General features: G+C 32.0%; 1 protein-coding gene across 1 annotated transcript; it reads left to right on the forward strand.

Moving 5' to 3' along the window:
* Window positions 1–4,599: 4,599 nt before the first annotated feature.
* LOC110640902 (uncharacterized) lies at window positions 4,600–5,936 on the forward strand. Its single transcript, XM_058137360.1, has 2 exons — window positions 4,600–5,285; window positions 5,676–5,936. Exons 1-2 carry the CDS (start codon window positions 4,794–4,796, stop codon window positions 5,760–5,762), a joined length of 579 nt encoding a protein of 192 aa, XP_057993343.1. The 5' UTR covers window positions 4,600–4,793; the 3' UTR covers window positions 5,763–5,936.
* Window positions 5,937–19,615: the final 13,679 nt, after the last annotated feature.

The raw sequence follows: 19,615 nt of genomic DNA on the forward strand, positions 1-19,615 counted from the left end.
AAAAAAAAAGAAAATAGAAAAAAAAAACATTATATGAAAGTGTCACGACCCAACCTATGGGCCGGACCGGCACATAGGTTGGGTCGTGACAAAGTTGGTATCAGAGCTTAGGCTCTAGATTCATGGGAAAGAATATACTTGGGAGTGTAAAAGGAGTCTTGTTAGGATGTTACATGCGGAGTATAGGATTCTGTTTCGTCTTTTTCTGTAATTCTTTGTTTCTAGATTCTGCGTTATACCTCGGGAAATATAAAAGTTCCTCATTTAGCGTCTTGATTTTCGTGGAGTACATAGAAATGTGAAATAGAGTTAGTAGACATGTGAGGTCTATCATGAGGATACGTACTCCAAGAAATGCTATGTTTCTGTCTGTATGGCTTTAAATAGTGTGCCCATTTCGTGCAAGGCACGAGTACATAAAAGTAAGTCCCTAGATAAGGATGAGGATACCCAATCATCGGTAGATGACCCAATCGAATAAGTTTTTGATAATAGAAGATTCAAGAGAGATAAGAAATTGGGAGACCTAGTATCGTAGTAACTATACAATGTTCTCGATATCATGGGATTATTGTGTAGAGCTACGTACTTCCCTGTAGTGCTTATGATGAGGATGTTGCAGGCAGTCTCTGTTTTGGTACAGTAATACCAAAACAGAGTTCTATATCTGCAGAGGAGTTGGAAACTCTTGATTAGGGGTCTAGAGTTAGAATATTGAAAGGTCACAGTTAGGTGATAACTAGAGTCGATGACATGAGCTAGAGTTACAAAGTTGCCATCGACTGCAGGTTTCGGACTAGTTGCAAAGTAAAGGTGACACCTATAGAGTGAGACCGTCTAGTCTTCGGTATGGAATTTTGGATGGTTGTTGCAGAACGATAGACGTTTTGCTTAGAACTTAGTGAGAATAGTATACCTTGTGTGTATTAGTATGGAATAAAGTACAACCCTACTACTTAGAGAAGGTCGAAACTATGAATTGATGATTTATAGAGCTATGATATGATGAGAGAGACATTAATTTGACATGGTTTGGGCAAGGTGGTAAATGTAGTACCTTTGTTGCAGCAAGTTAGGATATAGTCCTATCTTTTCAGAATGGATCAAAGGTTATTATTGATAATGATGACTTATGGAATAGTGTCCCAGATGGGACTGTAGAGTGTGGTAGAGAGTAGTTGGCTCGGGTATCCTGGAGAGGATACAAGTTCCATTATAGGAATCATATATAATCAGATCATGATGGATGTAAATCCTTTAAATTGGATGACAAGTTTGGGTGCCCGGAATCTTAAGTTTTGGCTAGTTGAGTAAACATGGAAAAAAATAATAATAATAATAATAATAATAATAAAATTACTGCAAAATTAGTTCTCGAGGTAGTAAGGGTATTATGTAAGCTAAAAGATAAGAATAGAGATCATACAATAAAAGTATGACTGTAATTTGCTGAGTTCCTTTCTAATTTCAAATTATTCAAAACAATAGTATAATCTAATTATAATAGTGTTAAGAGTAATAAATTAGTGAAGATAAATCACAGAAGGCCAATGGATAAAGAAAGTGCAGAATGAAAGTTTGGACAATTGATTGCAGATGTAATATAATCTAAATGCCAGTGGGAATACCAGCTAGAGTGGTCAAAGGACCAAATATGAGTAGCACAGATATGTGATAATGTGATAGAGACTCTGAAAGAAATAGTTAGCAGGTACAGCTGTCATGTTAGGAAGAAGAATGGAACCAGGGATAGAATAGTCAAGTTCTATTTGGGGTAAGACAAAGGAAATAAACGGAAGGACAGCGTGAATGAGGTAACAGGGTTGAGCTGGGCTCCCCTGATTTTTGTTTCTGATAATTTCTGGGCTAAGTTGGCCCGAAATATAATTATAACAGTTTAAATTAAATTATTTTATTTACATATTGGGCCTAAATTGTGGGTCTGGTTATGGATTTGAGGAATAGTTAGGCTTACTACGGCTTTATCCTAGTCATAGGTTGGGTCGTGACAGAAAGCATGCCAAAACTCTAAAAATTTCACAATCTGGTCTTTATATTTTTAAGATACGCTTTTCTGTATTTCACGTGTTTTAATGGTCTGACACATTTAAAACATGCTCAAAAAAATATCATTTTAAATGACACTTTTTTAAATAATTTAACACATCATAAAAATACAATTTCAATTGGTAATTTTTTAAGCACCGACACATTTACATACACTTACAAGACACACTAATAAATTGTTATTGAAAGTACATCTTTTTAATTAGTGGTTTTGTGATTACTTTTCAAATTTTGAAAATTCCTTTTTTTATTGAAAATTTTCAAGTAAATATTACTTTTATAAATAATTTTAAATTTACATTAAAATAGTAAATAATTTTTTAAAAAAATATTATTTAAATAATTAATCATAATTAGAGTGACTATATTTTATTTTTCATTATTCAATTGAGGATTGCAAACCCCGGAGAAAAGCACAATTCAGTTAAATTGGTAAATTTTATTTTTTTGATTTTTTTATTTTATTTTGATTAATATTTTATAATATTTTTAATTATTGATTTAGTTAATGAAAAATTGCAATTAAAATAATATATTTTATTAATTATATAAATCATTGTTTGTTAATAAAAAACGAAATAAAATTTTAGTAGTAATTGAATAAACAAATTAAGATATATCAATGTTGTTAGATTCATTCAATTATTTAAATAATTAAATTTAATTTAGTTTGTATTTTAATTTATGTTTTTTTAGTAAGACATTGAAACAATAAGAATTTAAATTTGACTTGAGAGATATATCTTTAGTTATATCTTTAGTTATCAAATAATATCAAATAAGCATATTTTAATTTATGTTTAATTAACTGAATTTTTAGCTATATTCTAACCTCCCACACAGGACAATTAAGAGTTTGTTTGGTTTAACTGTTGAATACAACTGATAGTTGTTACTATTAGCTGATAGTTGGCAGCTGATAATAGCTGATTTATGTTAAGTATTTGGTAAAATTATATTTAGCTGTTGCTGTTAATATGTGAAATAATTAATAAAGGTTTATATTATATAATTTATTTTATTATTGAAATAAATATAAAATTATAAATTTATTATATTATATTATTTATTTATTAAATTAAATTAAATATACAATTATTAAATAATATATTATATAATTTATTATATTATTAAAATAAATATAAAATCATTAATATATTATATTATATAATTTATTTTATTATTAAAATAAGAAAATAATTAAATTTTTATAAAAATAATTAAATAACTTTAAAAATATGAATAAAATAATAAATTAATTATTACTGCTGATAAAAAAAACTTATAATTAATTTTAAGTTTTTATATATAAATAAATATTTTATATTTTATGTTATTAATAAAAAATATTTTAACAAAGTTGAAATGCGTTAATTAAAATGTTAAAATTATAAATAAAAAATATAAAAGTATTAATAATATTAATTTTTGAGTTAAATAAAAAAAGATAATATGGTCAAAATAAAAAATAAAATCAAATTAGTCATCAGCTGATAAGAAACAGCTCTAAAAATAGAACCAATACAACTGCAGCTGATGGATACCATATTAGCTACCCATCAGCCATCAGTTTTATTTTTTTAAACTTAACAAATACTCTAGTTTACCTATTTGAGTGTCTATCAGCTATCAACTGCATTCAACGAGTAAATCAAACACTCCCTAAGTGTTGGATAATTTATGGAGAGGAACGTAAATAACATAGGAAAAAATATTTTTATTTTCTCTTTTTTATTTTCTTTTTTGTATTTAGATAAAAGGAAAATAAATTTATTTTTTCTTATTTGAAAAGAGAAAAAGTGAAAGAAAAAATAGTTAATATTACTATTTTACCTTTACTTTATAAATTGTATTTACCATTTTACTTAATAAGGACATCAATAAAAAATTAAATAAATATATCTAATTGCATAAATTTCAATTCACTATTCTTCTATTTTTATTATTTTCTCTCTAAATTATATAGAAAATAAATAGGATAAAATAATTATTATTTTCCTTTTTCTTCCTATTTTCTCTTTTCTTTCCAAATGAAGGAAAGTGAGAATTCTCCCTTATTTTTCACAACTTATTTTCCTTCCCTACCACTTTTCCCATATCCAAACATGGGGTTACCCACAAAAATTATGAGTAATCTCTTACATCTTCAACATTGATTTGCAAAATTTAATGAGTAGAAATAATTTTACAAAATATGAACATTTGATGATATATTGCTATAATTATAATGGAATACAAATTTTTTTATCCAAACATGATAAAAATTTCCGTATTTAATATTCTTTAAAATTTTTCAAAATTATAAAAAAATTAAATAAAGGATAATGGGCATTTGAGGGGTAGTTTCATATGCATCCATGCAGTTGAGTCAACTTCAGGCATTTTCCCATCAATCCCTTGATATTTGTACTACTGAATAAAAGAAATAATAATAAAAATAAAAGTTTTAAGATATTACAAAACCAGAAGATGTGATTCCCTCCTAAGATCTTCACCTATAAAGCCATGAACTTATTATCATCCTGACCATCAGATCCTTGAACTTCCATTAATTTCTTTTTTTATTGAGAATACCAACCACTGACTCTTGGCTTCAGCTAAACTTGTGAATATTGGGATACATCTGATAATTCTTCAACGGAAAAATCAGTTATCCAGTTTCCAGAGCAAGTCCCGCTGAGGAGTCTAAACTGAGGACTAGTTTCTACAGACTTCAAATTCCAATCATGAAAATGGAAGGTGCAGAGTCTTTGGACGAATGGGAGCAAGTCCAGTTGGAAATTGTTGCTGCTAGAAACAACAACCATCTTCCAGACGACCTCTCTATTTTCCCTCCAAGCTACCACGAGGGCCTTCAACTCCCACAACCGTCACCAACACCTCTGCCAGATTCTCCAACTCTTAGCCGGGCGAGTTCAGTTGCTGTGTGTAGTACGGAAGCTGGAGAAGGATTGTCGTTGCCGTCCAATTCAATTTCTAAACCAAGCGCGGGAAATGAGATTGGGAAGCGTTTGAGGTTGCGCTTTGAGATTTTGAGGTCTGGGATTTTTAGGATTGCAAGCAGAGCTCGTGGAAGAGGTGGGTTTTGGTCATTTGCGTCCATGAGTGTAGTAGTGGCCACGGCGGTGCTGCTGTACTCAAGGGTGCAGAGATGGCGTCAATGGATCCGGAAAGAGAGCGAGAATCGTCTGATCCACCTTATCAAAGAGAAGGACCAGGTTCATTGCTCATTCAACACTTTGTGATGTTAATTTGTGTGCCCTTCTTTGGATAAGCATTGGATTGCTTGTTAAATTTAGGTGTTTGAATAAATGCCAAAACCAATTTCCAAATATGTTCAACATAACAGGTTCTTAATTGGTTCTGGAAATATAGGTTGGATTAATTTTTTGCATCATTTGTCTGACTTTGCAAATGTGTATATTTGTATGATTTTGTAAGTTTACACAAAATTACAAAAGACCAATTCATTCAGAATTCAGATTTTGCGATTTGCATGGCTTCTTATTTTCAACAGATGGGTAAATGTGTAACATAAACAAGTCCTCTTCTCTTTTTTTCATTTGTGTCCGTTTGTCTCAATTCAACATTTTGGTATGCTTATGCAGAAGATTAGCCAGCTCTTGGTTCAGATTGCACAAATGAATGAGATGATATCTGCACGCAAGAAGATTCCTGTTACCAGAGTTGGTTGATTAATCAGGAGTTCTGTTTGCAGGTGCTACCAGGTTCCCAACATCTTCCATTTTTATTCACAGAGAGAAAGAAAGACATGTATATGTAGCTTTGTATTTAGACGCTTGTCTGTTAAATTGGCGACTGCACCAGTTTTCATTTGCTCATCTCAATTTACTTTTTTCACATACACACACATAGGCCTTTCATAACCCCTTTTTAAGGATTAGGATTTCACTTATGAACCAAACCCTTTGTGGCTTTGTGTTCACCAAACCCTTTGTGGCTTTGTGTTCCGGATGAGATTTTCGTATACTGTTGGCAACTTTCTTTCAATTGTTTTTGGCCACCTCCCAATAATCTGGGTTTATTTGATCAGCATAATAGCATAAAATAAAATAAATAAAAGCCTTTATTACAAAAATAATTTAGATCTTTGCGCGTTTTGATGGTCTAATTTAAAACTTTTTTTCCTTAATATGTTAGGTCAGATTTTTAAATTTCGTAGAATTTTTATTCAAATTTTGAAGGAAAGTGTCTATCAACTTTAGACCGGTTTAGTATTACTATTAAAATTGTTGTTGAAAAAATAATTTTTTAAATATACTAATTAAAAAATATTAAAAAATAATTTAAAATTAAATTTGATAAATTTTAGTCATAAGAATATTAAAATAATAAAATAATTTTTTGTAATAATATCTAAAATAATGCTTTTCTTTTAAAAATACAATTTGGACTTACCAAACTCAATGCTAAACAGACGCGTTACATGTTACATGTTGGCTAACTTATTTATTATAAATCGGTGGAATCCACAAGTTGCGTTAAAAAAAAATAGTTTTTATCTTTGGCAAATTATAAAATACAACTAGGTATACGCATAAAAACAATCAAAACTTAAATTTATGGATATGAGACCAATATTTTGTTAAGGGAAGGTACACATGCAGGAGGTCCATCCAATAATTTCCTTTTTATCTTTACTCTTGATTAATTCATTAATACAATATAAAATAATTAGTTATAACCTCACCTCTCCTTAACATCCCATTAAAAAAAATTGTGAAATTATGGCCATCAAAATTTGACTTGGACTTTCATTGGGACATACAAACATTTAATGACTTATAGTAACAATGAATCAAGACTTTTATAAAAGGCTCTCCTAACTCCTTTTGCAAAGAAATACAATATCACGACTTGATCCCACGAGTCATATTGGCACTAAAATTTGAGTCAACATAAGGCTCTCAAAACTCGTAGTAAGCCTAACTATTTATTAGCCCAAACTTGAAACCCATATACAAGCCCATTTTTAAAAAATCAACTGGACAAAGTCCGATCATAAACTGAACCATCAAACGGAAAGTTTTTAGCTCACTCGACCTATGATCATAATATACATATATATGGGGAGCTCAGCTCTCCCTCACAATCATCAACAAATCAATATGTGTCACACCTTACCCCTCTATAAGGCATGACATGTTCCCGTAGACTACTTAATGAACTACCGAACTTCACCTACCGATAACTCATTAAGTACCCTACAAGGGATTTTGAAATAATTTTCTTACATTTGGAAGTGGTGAGCATTTTTGTAAAAATTAAAATTATTTATTCAAAACTTAAATACTAGTAAAAATTTTTGTCCATTTTAATTTTGTTGCAAATTTTATAAAAATTTTGACAGAGTTTCGTCTGTATTTTGAGAAAACAGTTCTTCAAATACCTGAGAAAAACACTTCCAATAAATTTTTCACAACTCCCAACCTCCAAATAATCTCAAGTCAACTCAATTCAATCCACTTCAAAATAATTCCACAATCCAATTAAAGTTTATCATCTCAAAATATTTCATAACTTCACTCACAGTGCATAAAGTATGAAATTTACAATTACAAATCTTAATTTACAAAAAGAAGTTCTAAAAATAATATTATTACAATTTATTATACAACTGCTCAACTTTACATTGATACATAAAACATTACAATATTTACATCAAAATTAACTACAAGGGTATAAAATAATACCCGTACAAAAAGATCAGTGTGGTCCTCAATTCAATAGCAGCTCACTCTGCTGCCTTCTCCTTGCTCTTATCTGCGACAGCAAAATAAGCTATCGCTAAGTATAAAAATACTCAGTGGTGCACAATAAAAATTTTAAATACAATACACAAACCATTCATTAACAAAACACAATTTAAATATTTCTCAATCACATTTCACAAATTATCAAAACTCATAATACATTTCACAAATTATCAAAACTCATAATAACACAATTTAGTCAAATAACTTAATAAACACAGTGTTGCCAAGTCATACGCAACTTAAGCCATGACATAAAATTTCCGATCAATGCCGTGTTGTACACCACAACAAAACAATCTACAACCCCACTAATCGAAATCAATGAGGGAGGTGGCTAGCTAGCTAATGAGTACTCATCCGATCTACAACCTCAACTTGTAAACCAGAGAGGGAGGAAAAATAATCGATCTCAACCCTATAACTGGAGGAGGAATAATAAGGCACTGTCATGCTAAGTGTGAATTAGAAATCCATTTCAAACATTTGATTCAATTATTACATACAAAAATCAAATCAATTTCCAAAGTTATAATTTCATCACAAAGTGGCAACACAAAAGTTCTTAAACTCATAATGCGTACTAAATCAATTTTTCAAGGATAAAATGCTGAAATAGAGTTTATTGTGCACAAACCTGACGTGATTCGCCTTTATGCCTTGACTCAGTCTCTCAGACCTTCCAAGTCTTTTTCAGCTGAAACACACAGTTTCATAGTGTTTCAGTACCATAACTTAGCATAAATCCAAAAATAAATTTAACTTCACTTTTACCTAACTCTAATGTGCTAAACTCGACGTTCTTGAAATTTTTGTGTTTCGGGTTACTATTCAATACACTATTCAAGTCAAATTGTTGACTTTCTAAGGCTTAATAGGTATGGAAATTCCAACTTCACCCACATACCACATTTTGGTCACCAATCTTATTGGTTTTGGTCATTTTTTCAAAACTTAAGTCCTTTAGGCAAAATTGCAAATTTTCAGTTTTGGTGTCTAAGGTTACACTGTTCCATTGGTCATTTTACTGTTGGAATTTGATAAAACTTTCTTCATAGAAAATGTTCCCTATTGTCTTAAGTTTATTCTCCTTTTTGAATCACTCCAATTGGAGTTTTGTAGCTCAAGTTATAGCTATTTGAACCATGGCTGCCGAATTGGACACAACTCAGAATTCTGGGCAATTTTTGGTGCTAGCAGTTTTGGGTCACCAACTTGGGGTGGCCAAATGACTTGGTTGCTGGCAGAATTTGGGTTTGTGTTCTTTATGAAAGTTTTAGGTCTATATCTCATCTAACCACTAGTAAAATTTCAGGTCATTAAGACCTGCCTAGCTCAAGTTATGACCAAATGAATAAACACTATTCATTTGGTCAGTTTATACAAGGCAGCCTACAATTTTCTAACTTTGGTCAATTTGTTCACTAGATTTTGGTCACTTTTTGGGCATGCTTCCTAAATGAAAATTGTGTCATTTAGTGTCTATTTTCATTCCCAATTTGTCCCATACCAATTAGACTTATAAAATTTCATTTTTGGTCCTTCAAAGATAACCTGGTCATGCTGCCAGTAGCATGACCACACTCAATCCGAATTTGGCTTTTATTCAAACACTTCTAACACACTTAATTATGTCACAAATGACTATTTCTCACTTCAATCTAGATCAAATACATCATATTGCTCATTCTCAAAATTTTCTCCTCAAACCCTAGGTGCCAAGAACCCTAAATTTTCAACTTCTCAATTCTAAGCAATTCAAGGTAACCTCAACCTATACATCATATAAGCATCACTAATCAAGCTAGAAGGCATGTTTAATTAAATCAAAACACATCAATTCCATAAACTTCCATGGCTTCCAAAAATTCATTATTTCCATGCAAGCATCAATTCTACCATTACATATGAAATTTCAACTCAACTTCACTTAATTAACCTAAAGAAAAAGATTAAATTAACTTACCTCTCTTGTGAGATTTTGCAAGCTAACCCACACTTCACTTTCTTCCCTTCTTCTTGGTCCCAAACTCTTATTTGAGATCTATAATAAAATTTATGTGTTGGAAACTTGAGAGTTTATGATACGAATGTTTGAAAATTTAAGCTTAAAAACTAAAAAATGGAGGATGGCTTGGGTGGAGAATGGTTCGGCATATAAGTGGCGGAAGAAGAAGAATATTTTGAGTTTTTACTTTTCTTTTATCTTTTTATGTCTTAGGAAAACCCAAAAATCCATTTAATCAAATTATTAATTATGGGATTTATGGCATCATGCATGATGTCATGCATGATGTCATCTCCCTATACCTTTTTCATTTTCTCTTTTTTTTTATTAGTTCTTTAATTTAATTCTCGATTTCGAAATTTTCTTTTCTCCGATTTTTTTTGACAGTTAGGTCAGGAGTCAGCTCTCGGGGTCGATTGACCAAATTGCCCCTCGCCGGTTCAATCCGGTTTGCAATTAATTCAATATTTCTTCCGACTCCCTGACCTAATTATTTGACTAGCTTAACAGTTCTTTTTCGTGATTTTCTCTTTTCCACTGTGTTTATAATGGTCCTAAGGACGACGGCGTCACATTTTACGGTTTGAAATTTGAGTTTAAATCGACTTCGCAGTCATTCCCGAGAAGGTCACCCATCGCTGTGTCTCTCGGCTCGTTTAACTTCTTATATTCTGTTCTTCTTATTTATACTTAACCAATTGGCAATTACTAATTATTTGTGTTTATGGCTTCTCTAGTTGTCTTAAGTGTGATTCTAATCTCCTTAATTGTCCAGGCCGACTCCAGTCACCGGAACAGTGAAATATACCAAGCTATACAAATGGGGGTGTTACAATATGAAATCAAATGGGAGTCTAACTCCCTCATTCAATAAGCTATCCATCCACACATTTACACATATATAGATTAATAAGTTTACAACCCCAAAATAATTAATCTTATAGTCCTAAGCTAAATAAAATGGTTCTACACATGCAGAGATCTACAATTTAAATTTAACAAAACGAAATATGGAAATAACAGCTAGTAGACCTGCGAGGTAGGAAGTAGGTTAAACACAAGAATAAACTCTCCTCTAATATAGAAAAATGGTAAACAGGAGTGAACGTTTAACTCATAGAGTAAGATTTTGATTATACATATAATTTCTATAACTATTTAGTACTAATGCATCATTAAGGATGAAATGCAATATAGATTAGCAATTTCAACAATACTCGCACAAAGAATAATTTGGAGCACTCACACCAGTGTGTCACATCAATATAAATACAATATGGGAGCTGATCCCCTATACAGCTCTCTTAATCCAAGGCTTGCCAGCGAGATCAATTCAAGCAGAACTTTCTCTTACAATCCAAGTGCAGGGGTCAGCGAGATCAACTCAAAGCCATACTCACCCCGACTTATCACAAAAGGACCAGGCCCTAAGCTAGACTAGCTCAAGCCAATTTGCCTATCCTACTCATATCCACCACCAATACACCATACGCACGCCGACACACGCACACAGCTCCAAATTACCCTAGGTGACACCCATATCAAACCATTAAGTAAAGATGTGACACAAAGCATGTCTATAGTAGCTAATACATATATCTATAAGTGATGCATGGACATACTGTGACATATAATAACAATAGTATTAAAATTATAAATAAAATCAATATCTACTCACAGTACTTCATAAGTTACTGCGATGGCTGGGCAGAGGAGGAAGGCTAGCCCGGCTCACCTAAATAATTATATTACCAACTGATCAATATTTACTTAAAACAAAAATTTGAAAGAATCAAAGATAACCAAGGTTTTGTCGAAAATTCGATAGAGTTTCTCCTGTACCTAAGACCTACCTAACCTGTAAAAAGACTCAAATAATACTTCTAAATCTTACACTTCAATCCATATCCCATTAACATCATATGATCCCTCCTGAGCCCTCCAAACCAGGCAATAATCACAAAATTGAAAAATTATATTTTAGCTCCTAAAACTAACATTCTATAAATATCATTCAAACTATTTTTAAAAATTCTGAAATTTTGCCTCGCGATCCTTAACAAGGGTTATAAGACTATTGCAAAAAGAATTATAATTTTCTAATCACCCTTAAAATTTTTATAAATTTTTATTCTAAATCTGATATTAGGTAATTAAGGAAACTTAGAGTTCAAGTTGTTACATTTTTTTCCCCTTTAGAAAAATTCATCCCTGAATTTTTAAACAAATAAGGGATATTAAAAAGAAGGATATTAAAATACCTTATTCTTCAAACTCTTCGTATGTTACAGTTTACATTCTACTGCTCTCTGGCTCTGCTGTAGTGTCCTAGCTACTATTATCATTTCAAAGCGAAACTAGTACCTCAAACCACTCATCAATCTTTTTCTGACATCTTTGGTACTCACTATACCTCCACCGTGCTTGACTTGATATCTCATAACTTTAATCAACTTTAGCGCTTACCCCTCTTCCATTGCGCCCTAACATGTCTCTTAGTGACTTCAGTCTCCATTCCTTTATTTCAACAACCTCTGCTCCCCAAATACATGACTTATAGTCCTTATCCTATGAGATGCTTTCCTGTAGCCCCTGTCATAGGCATCTCATTCGAAATTTCTACTTGTCCTATGACCTCAATGGTCAATACCTATACAGCTTCTTACTCCCATGATATTTCAAATTTCCAATCTCCTTTGTGTTATTACTAAGGTTCTTAGACTAACTCTTGTCCATCTTATGCAACTAGTAATGTAGAGTTTCATCCAAATGCCAAGTGTACCCTATACCAACTATGCTTCCTCTGCACTCTGATATGGTATCCTACAACACTAGCCTTTGTTCCCTTTTATTACTAATCTCTGTGGTGCAGGGATGTGACTCATATTGTTTGTTTTACAATGTCTCATGAAACATGCTTCTGAAATACTTTTGTATGCACCTTACCCAAGATCATTGCTAATTCTGTTAGCCATTGAAGCTTTAGCTAGATCCTCTAATATTAAAAACATTTTTACCTTCCTAATTCCATGATACTGTAATCTTCTAACTTACTTTGTGTCGCCAAAGAGTTCCTTGTAACAATTTCTACCTATCTTAGGTAATTAGTTGTGTAGAGTTTCATGATGGGGCAAATCCGCAAGTATACGGGTCGTATCAAGTAATAGAGTGATAAGTAAAGTATCGTTCCCACGAGGAATTGTGTTTGAGTACTAGACTATGGTTATTTCAATTATTTAGACTAATGATAATTTGTAAGAACTAATTTTACTAAATGCAGCAATTTAAGTAGAAAACAAAGAAAATAGGTAATGGGTAATGTAAATAAAGTGTTAATCTAAGCAAAAATTAACTAAATTAATAATGGGTAAGCAAAAATAAAGACTAATTAATAGTAAAATTGATTCCAAAGTTGGGGTTTATGAATTAAGTCTATTGGGATTTGTCTTTGGTCATCCAATTTTAAAAGAAAATAGAGTTTGAAGGTGATTGATTCTAAAATCCTTTGATATCTTTTTCAAGCAAACCAAAGAGTATTTTAAGAAAACCAAACCTACTTTCGTACGATATTTGATTAACTTAAAACCCATTAAGTTTTGTAATCAATCAATGAATCCTCTTAAAACCCTAGTTTATTTCTAAATCTAGGGGATTTCAAGTTCTAATCCTTGATTATCTATCAATGATTTTCACCTTTCGGTCCTTCAATCAAAGATTAAAAACTAGACCCAATGGGATCCAACATTAGGTAAGTCATAAAGCACACAAAGAAAAGAATCAAAACTCATATTTATATAAATCTAGATAAAACCCAATCCAAATCCATAAATAGATTCAAAATAGTGCGACCCAACTCTGAAATCTTAGAAAAACTATTCTATCATGATAAAATTTACAAGAGAAAATGATAAAACTAGCAAAAGAAACATAAAAATAGACTAAGAAATAGAAAAACCCAGGGGAAGGAGAGCCCAAAACTCAAAAGCTGCAGTGGATCAAGTGACTCTCCAGTGAGAAATGGCGTGCTCCTTCTCCTTCTTATTCTTTCTTGCGTGTTTTTTTTTTCTTTTCTTTGTTTCTTCCCGTTTCCCCTTTTTTTTTTCCCCACTTGCAAAAGCTAGGAAATGATGAATTTATATGGTCCCAAAAAGTTGCCCTAAAAGTAAATAAGAGCCAAGGAGTGGATAGGAAATGAGGTGTAAAATTATCCAAGTCAGCAGCACTATTCACGTTCTGGGCAATCTGCTTAGGGTTCGGCTTAACCCTAAGCAGCTTCTTAGCAAATTTTAGCCTCTGGTCACACTGTCTGCTTAAGGTTGCGGACCTTCAAAGAAATCTCGGCAGACTTAGAGTAAAATAGACTTTTCTGCTCATGCTTGACCTGTGCTGCACCTTAAGCACTGCCGCTTTACCCTGAGCAGGATCTTAAGCAAAGTGTCAAGCAAATTTCGGCTAACTTGCTCTTTCAAAGCTTGATATCTTCAACTTTCCTCCATGCTTAAAGAATCCCAAATTTCTTCAAATCACTTCCTAATGCACTCATTGATCTTCGATTTGCCACAAAATCCTATCAAAAACAACAAAATTACAATAATCAAATATAAAGTATCTAGAATTAACAAATAAGCTAAAATAAAGCTAAAAACATAAAATATACTAAAATATAAGGGCAAAATGGATACAAAACTACCCTAAAATGCCTATATGAAATGAGTGTAACAAATTCCCCCAAACTCAAACATTTGCTTGTCCTCAAGCAAATTAAAACAATTAATACAATTTGGGGTACCTTACCTTAAATTTATGAAAATTACTTATCCAAACTCTCAAGCTTACTTTTAGCCACCAACAAACCATATACCCACTTTCAAAGTACAAAGAATTCAATCCTTACCAAAGTTATCACCGCTTAGCCTTGGGTCAATTATCTATATCATCAAGCCCAAACCGATCAATCACAAAGAATAATCATGCCTAAATAGACTATAGGGTAATCCATAAACTAAAGTGTCTCAAATAATGATGGAAGTAAATGAATGTATTAGTGATATCACAATCCCATAGGCAATTCTCCTATTCCAATCTCCACTAATGTAACAAAACACCATCAAAAGATCAAAAGGACTTTCAAGGGTTGTAATGGGGCTAAGGGGGTGATAATGTGGCTAACAAGAAAAGGATAAAGGTAATAAAATATGATAATAATCAAATTATTAAAAGATCAAGATACACAATATATATATATATATATTTTTAAATTAATTGGGAGAAGGAACTTTACAACTTTTCACCAATGCTAGCATATAATTTTGAAGCTTTTAGAGGGACTATATAAATAACATTGACTTGAATTATAATTGTCCCTTTCAATTCACCCCCAAACTCATTTCTTTGTGTACTTGGGTGGTGAATTACTTTACATACCATAATTGAATTTGCTAGCTTTCTTTTTTTTTTTTTTTTTTTTGAATCACTTCTCCCAACTAATTATTATTATTATTTTTTTAAGTGTATCTATCATTCAAAGAATTATTCTCATGGAGGGTAGGTAAGTGTTTGGGTTTATGGCTAGGCATTAATGTGGGTTCCAAAGAAATAAGAGGGATAAATGTAGGCTCAAATTGGTTTCAAAGGAAATTTTGAAGTGAGGTTGGCTAAGGCTAAAATATGGGTTTAAAATTCAAAGAATGCCTAGATCATTTCTTTTTCAAGTGCATGCTATGATTTCGCCTTGAAAGGTTTAGAAAGATTGTTCTAGGATTGGTGAGACATCAATTAGCTACTTCTCACCCTAGAGTTTTCTCTAAGCACTCAAAGTCAATGCAATTGATTGGGTGGCCCTTGGCTAAGAAGATATAAACTAAAGCAAGAATCTAATAACTTTGCACCTATCTAGAACTTTCAATCCATCAAACCCTTCTAAAAGTAAGCTCAATTGCTCTTCAAAGCAATTCTCAATCCTCCAAGGACAAGGTAAAAAAAAATTATTTTATATGATATGCATGATCCTAAAATGAATGCACAAATCAAATTAAAACTAAGTGTAATCTATATGAAAACTATATGCAAATGTATGTGTATGAGTATAGACATGTGTGTGGTTTATGTATAAGTGTATGAATTATCTATATATGGATGAATGAAATGCAATAAATGAATGAATGAATGGAAATTTTAAAGAAAAATTTAAAAATTTTGCAAAAATTTTGCCCTCACCCCCAAACTCAAATGAAACATTGTCCTCAATGTTTAAAATAAATGCAAAGATGGGCAAAATTGTGTGAATTACTCAATTATTGAAATTTATACAATTGGGGATTAAATCAATATAAGCTCAAGAATTCCAAAATTAGCTCAAAATGATATTAACAATGAAGCTTTAGAGAGAAAAATGTGAAAAAGTATCTCAAATATATGAATTTACACTGCTTAAGATGTTGCTTAACCTGTTGCGTAGGGTAAAGCAAAAGCATAAGTATTGGCAACATACCATAGGCATAAATAGTAAAAGGGTAAGCTGTTACCTCCAAATGATGTGAAACAGATGCGGCTCAAAGAAAATTGTGTAACTCATCAATGTCAACAAAATTAGGATTGAAGAAAAAGATAAAGTGCAAAAATAATGTGCAAGAAGATGAAAAAGTGTAAAGAAATAAGATCTAACAGTTAAATAAAGGATTAAACCAAAAAGCATTCACAGAATAACTATGTCCATAGCAGAAAATAAAATAAAAGTTTGAAGATTAAAATAAATAGATTACAAAATAAAATTAGTACTGTTACTGCTATTGCAACTGCACTAAAACTAATACTAAATTGCTACTACTGTTCAAGCTCTGCTGTCAAGGCTTTGTTGCTGCATCAGGGTCTGCTTCAGGTTCTACAGTAGGTTCATTGTGGTCCAAGCTTGAAGCGCTTTCTAAATTTTCTGTGAGGTCTTTCATTTCTTGAAGCATGTCTTGGCCCCAATGATATAAATTGTTATAAGATTGGGCCAATTTGTTGTGGGCGAGGGTTTTATAAAAATGGCAGAAGTTTTGGGCTTTTTAACATGTGGGGCAGACATCTGGTAATTTGGGCCATGCTTGGGGTTAAGCATAAGGTTCAGCAGAATTTGCTTAAGACTTTGCTTAACGAGCAACATCATCAGCAAGTTTTGGCAGGTTTTGGGAAAAATTGTAGTTTTACTTACCAAAAGTAGTCCAAATGCTATGGAATGCTATCATGACCCTCAGCAATTACCAAATACACACAAACACCATAAAATTGAGAAATTTAAGCTTATCATCTCTTAGAACTCATCAAACACTATATATGTTCATTTAGCTTATGCAAGCATTTTTTTTTAATTGAGGCACCAATTGTGACTACCTTTTTGCACACTTAATGAAATGGTCTCCTTTCTAAACTTATACCAAAAGCACATTTTCAGCAGCATTTGAGACAAGTTCCAAACATTCAAAAATTACAGAAAAGACATAGAAATTGACTTTTTAAGCAAAGATGAACAGAGCATGAACAAGAATAAAATCTGCAGACTGCAAAAACTAGCAGCAATTCAAACAAAAACATGTAAATTCCTAACAAACTACAAAATTATATATACACTAAAAGGTAAAACTTAACAAATACTATTTTTGCACTTCAATAAAGCTCACATCAGTCCTAAATATCAAAATTGATCCTCATTCAAGTTGCATTCCACAGGATTTACACAAGATATAAAATTAAATATGTGCTATCAAGTAGATTGCAATATCAGCAATTTAGCACAAGTTTAAAGGTGTTACTGTTCACAGGTACTGCATAAAGTGCAGAATTTTGCTTTATACTTGTTCCTTCTCAATTCTTCATTTCTTTGCTGCAAGTCTCAGTTTGCCCAATCTTCATGAATGATCTATAAAAGATAAACAAATATCACTTTTGAGTTTTATGAGGGTAAAAACTAAAATGAAATGAAATGGAAATTAATAAACTATAAAAGGATACGCTTGGGTTGCCTCCCAAGAAGCGCTCATTTAAGGTCATTAGCTTGACCCCTTCAAATATGCTAATCAAAAAGCGACTTCCTTCCATAATAATTATCATATAATATGACATATGGGTCTTGATGTAAAGTGCCCTCAAGATTGGCCAAATTTGAAGCAAATTTGCATGTAGCATGAACAACACTTGGAGTTGAATCACATGCTTGGGTTGAAGAAAGCTTTAGCTCATGGGGGATATAAAATGATGAAGGAGGTATCCATGAGAGATAAGGGTCTTCTGATGGTGTATGTGAAAGATCCATCAATGAGCTCAAGTTGATGGTTTTATCAATTTCCTCAACCACCAACTTCTTTTCTGACTCATTTCCATATAAGCCCTCTTCCAATGACTCTCCAAGGATAAAAAAATTGTTTTCTTCAACTTTAAGTTCTATTTCTTCTTCAAGTAACTCATTTTCTTGTGGAAACTCTATTGGTAACTCATCTTCAAGGGATTTTTCTTTTTTTGATTGAGGCTCTACTTCTTCTGCAGATTCAAATTCCCATGAAGCATTGTCATAGCTTAACCCATTGTCCCCACCTTGAGTATTTTGTTCCTCCTCATAAACTCCATTCATCATCTTAATTGATAGCTCATTTTTTTTCATTGATGTTTCAAGATCATCCAATTTAGCTACCATCTCTTTAAGTTTCATTCCTTTGTCTTCTTGAATCTTCAATAATTGGTTAAAGAGATTTTCAAATTTATCTTCTGTCTCTTCATGTCCCACTCCTTTCTCCTCTTCAAACTCAAATGATTGGTCTGAAATATTGGGTTGTTTGTGGTATGGGGGATATTGGTGACTCCAACCCTGCAGTGAAGGGTCCCAATGCCAATGGTAATCAAAATCCGCCATGTCATTCAACAAGTGAATGACATCCTCATGACCTCTTTGAAGAACATGATCACCAGTTGCCCAAGCTCCATAATCTACTCAATTTCTTGTCGCTTCATCCAAATCATCATAGAAACAAAGAATTAGAGACTGATTTGAAAGGTTGTGGTTGGAAAATCTCTCTACCATATCATTAAATCTTCCCCAAGCAGCATAAAAGGGCTCCAAGTGCAGTTGAGCAAAACTTGTGAAGACTTGTACATGAAACATTTTGAAATACCTCACAAGATAAGCAAATGGAAACAAAATTAGAAATATAAAAGAAAATTTTAAAAAGAAAAACACAAAGTAAAGTAATAATAAAAGAAAATTAAAAAGAAAATGTCTAAATTAACTAAACAACCAAATCATCTAATATCAAACAACAATTCCCCAGCAACGGCGCCAAAAACTTGATGGGGCGAATCCGCAAGTATACGGGTCGTATCAAGTAATAGAGTGATAAGTAAAGTATCGTTCCCACGAGGAATTGTGTTTGAGTACTAGACTATGGTTATTTCGATTATTTAGACTAATGATAATTTGTAAGAACTAATTTTACTAAATGCAGCAATTTAAGTAGAAAACAAAGAAAATAGGTAATGGGTAATATAAATAAAGTGTTAATCTAAGCAAAAATTAACTAAATTAATAATGGGTAAGCAAAAATAAAGACTAATTAATAGTAAAATTGATTCCAAAGTTGGGGTTTATGAATTAAGTCTATTGGGATTTGTCTTGGGTCATCCAATTTTAAAAGAAAATAGAGTTTGAAGGTGATTGATTCTAAAATCCTTTGATATCTTTTTCAAGCAAATCAAAGAGTATTTTAAGAAAACCAAACCTACTTTCGTACGATATTTG

The sequence above is a fragment of the Hevea brasiliensis genome, chromosome 2 (assembly GCF_030052815.1).
Source record: "Hevea brasiliensis isolate MT/VB/25A 57/8 chromosome 2, ASM3005281v1, whole genome shotgun sequence".
In the NCBI taxonomy this organism is placed as follows: domain Eukaryota; kingdom Viridiplantae; phylum Streptophyta; class Magnoliopsida; order Malpighiales; family Euphorbiaceae; genus Hevea; species Hevea brasiliensis.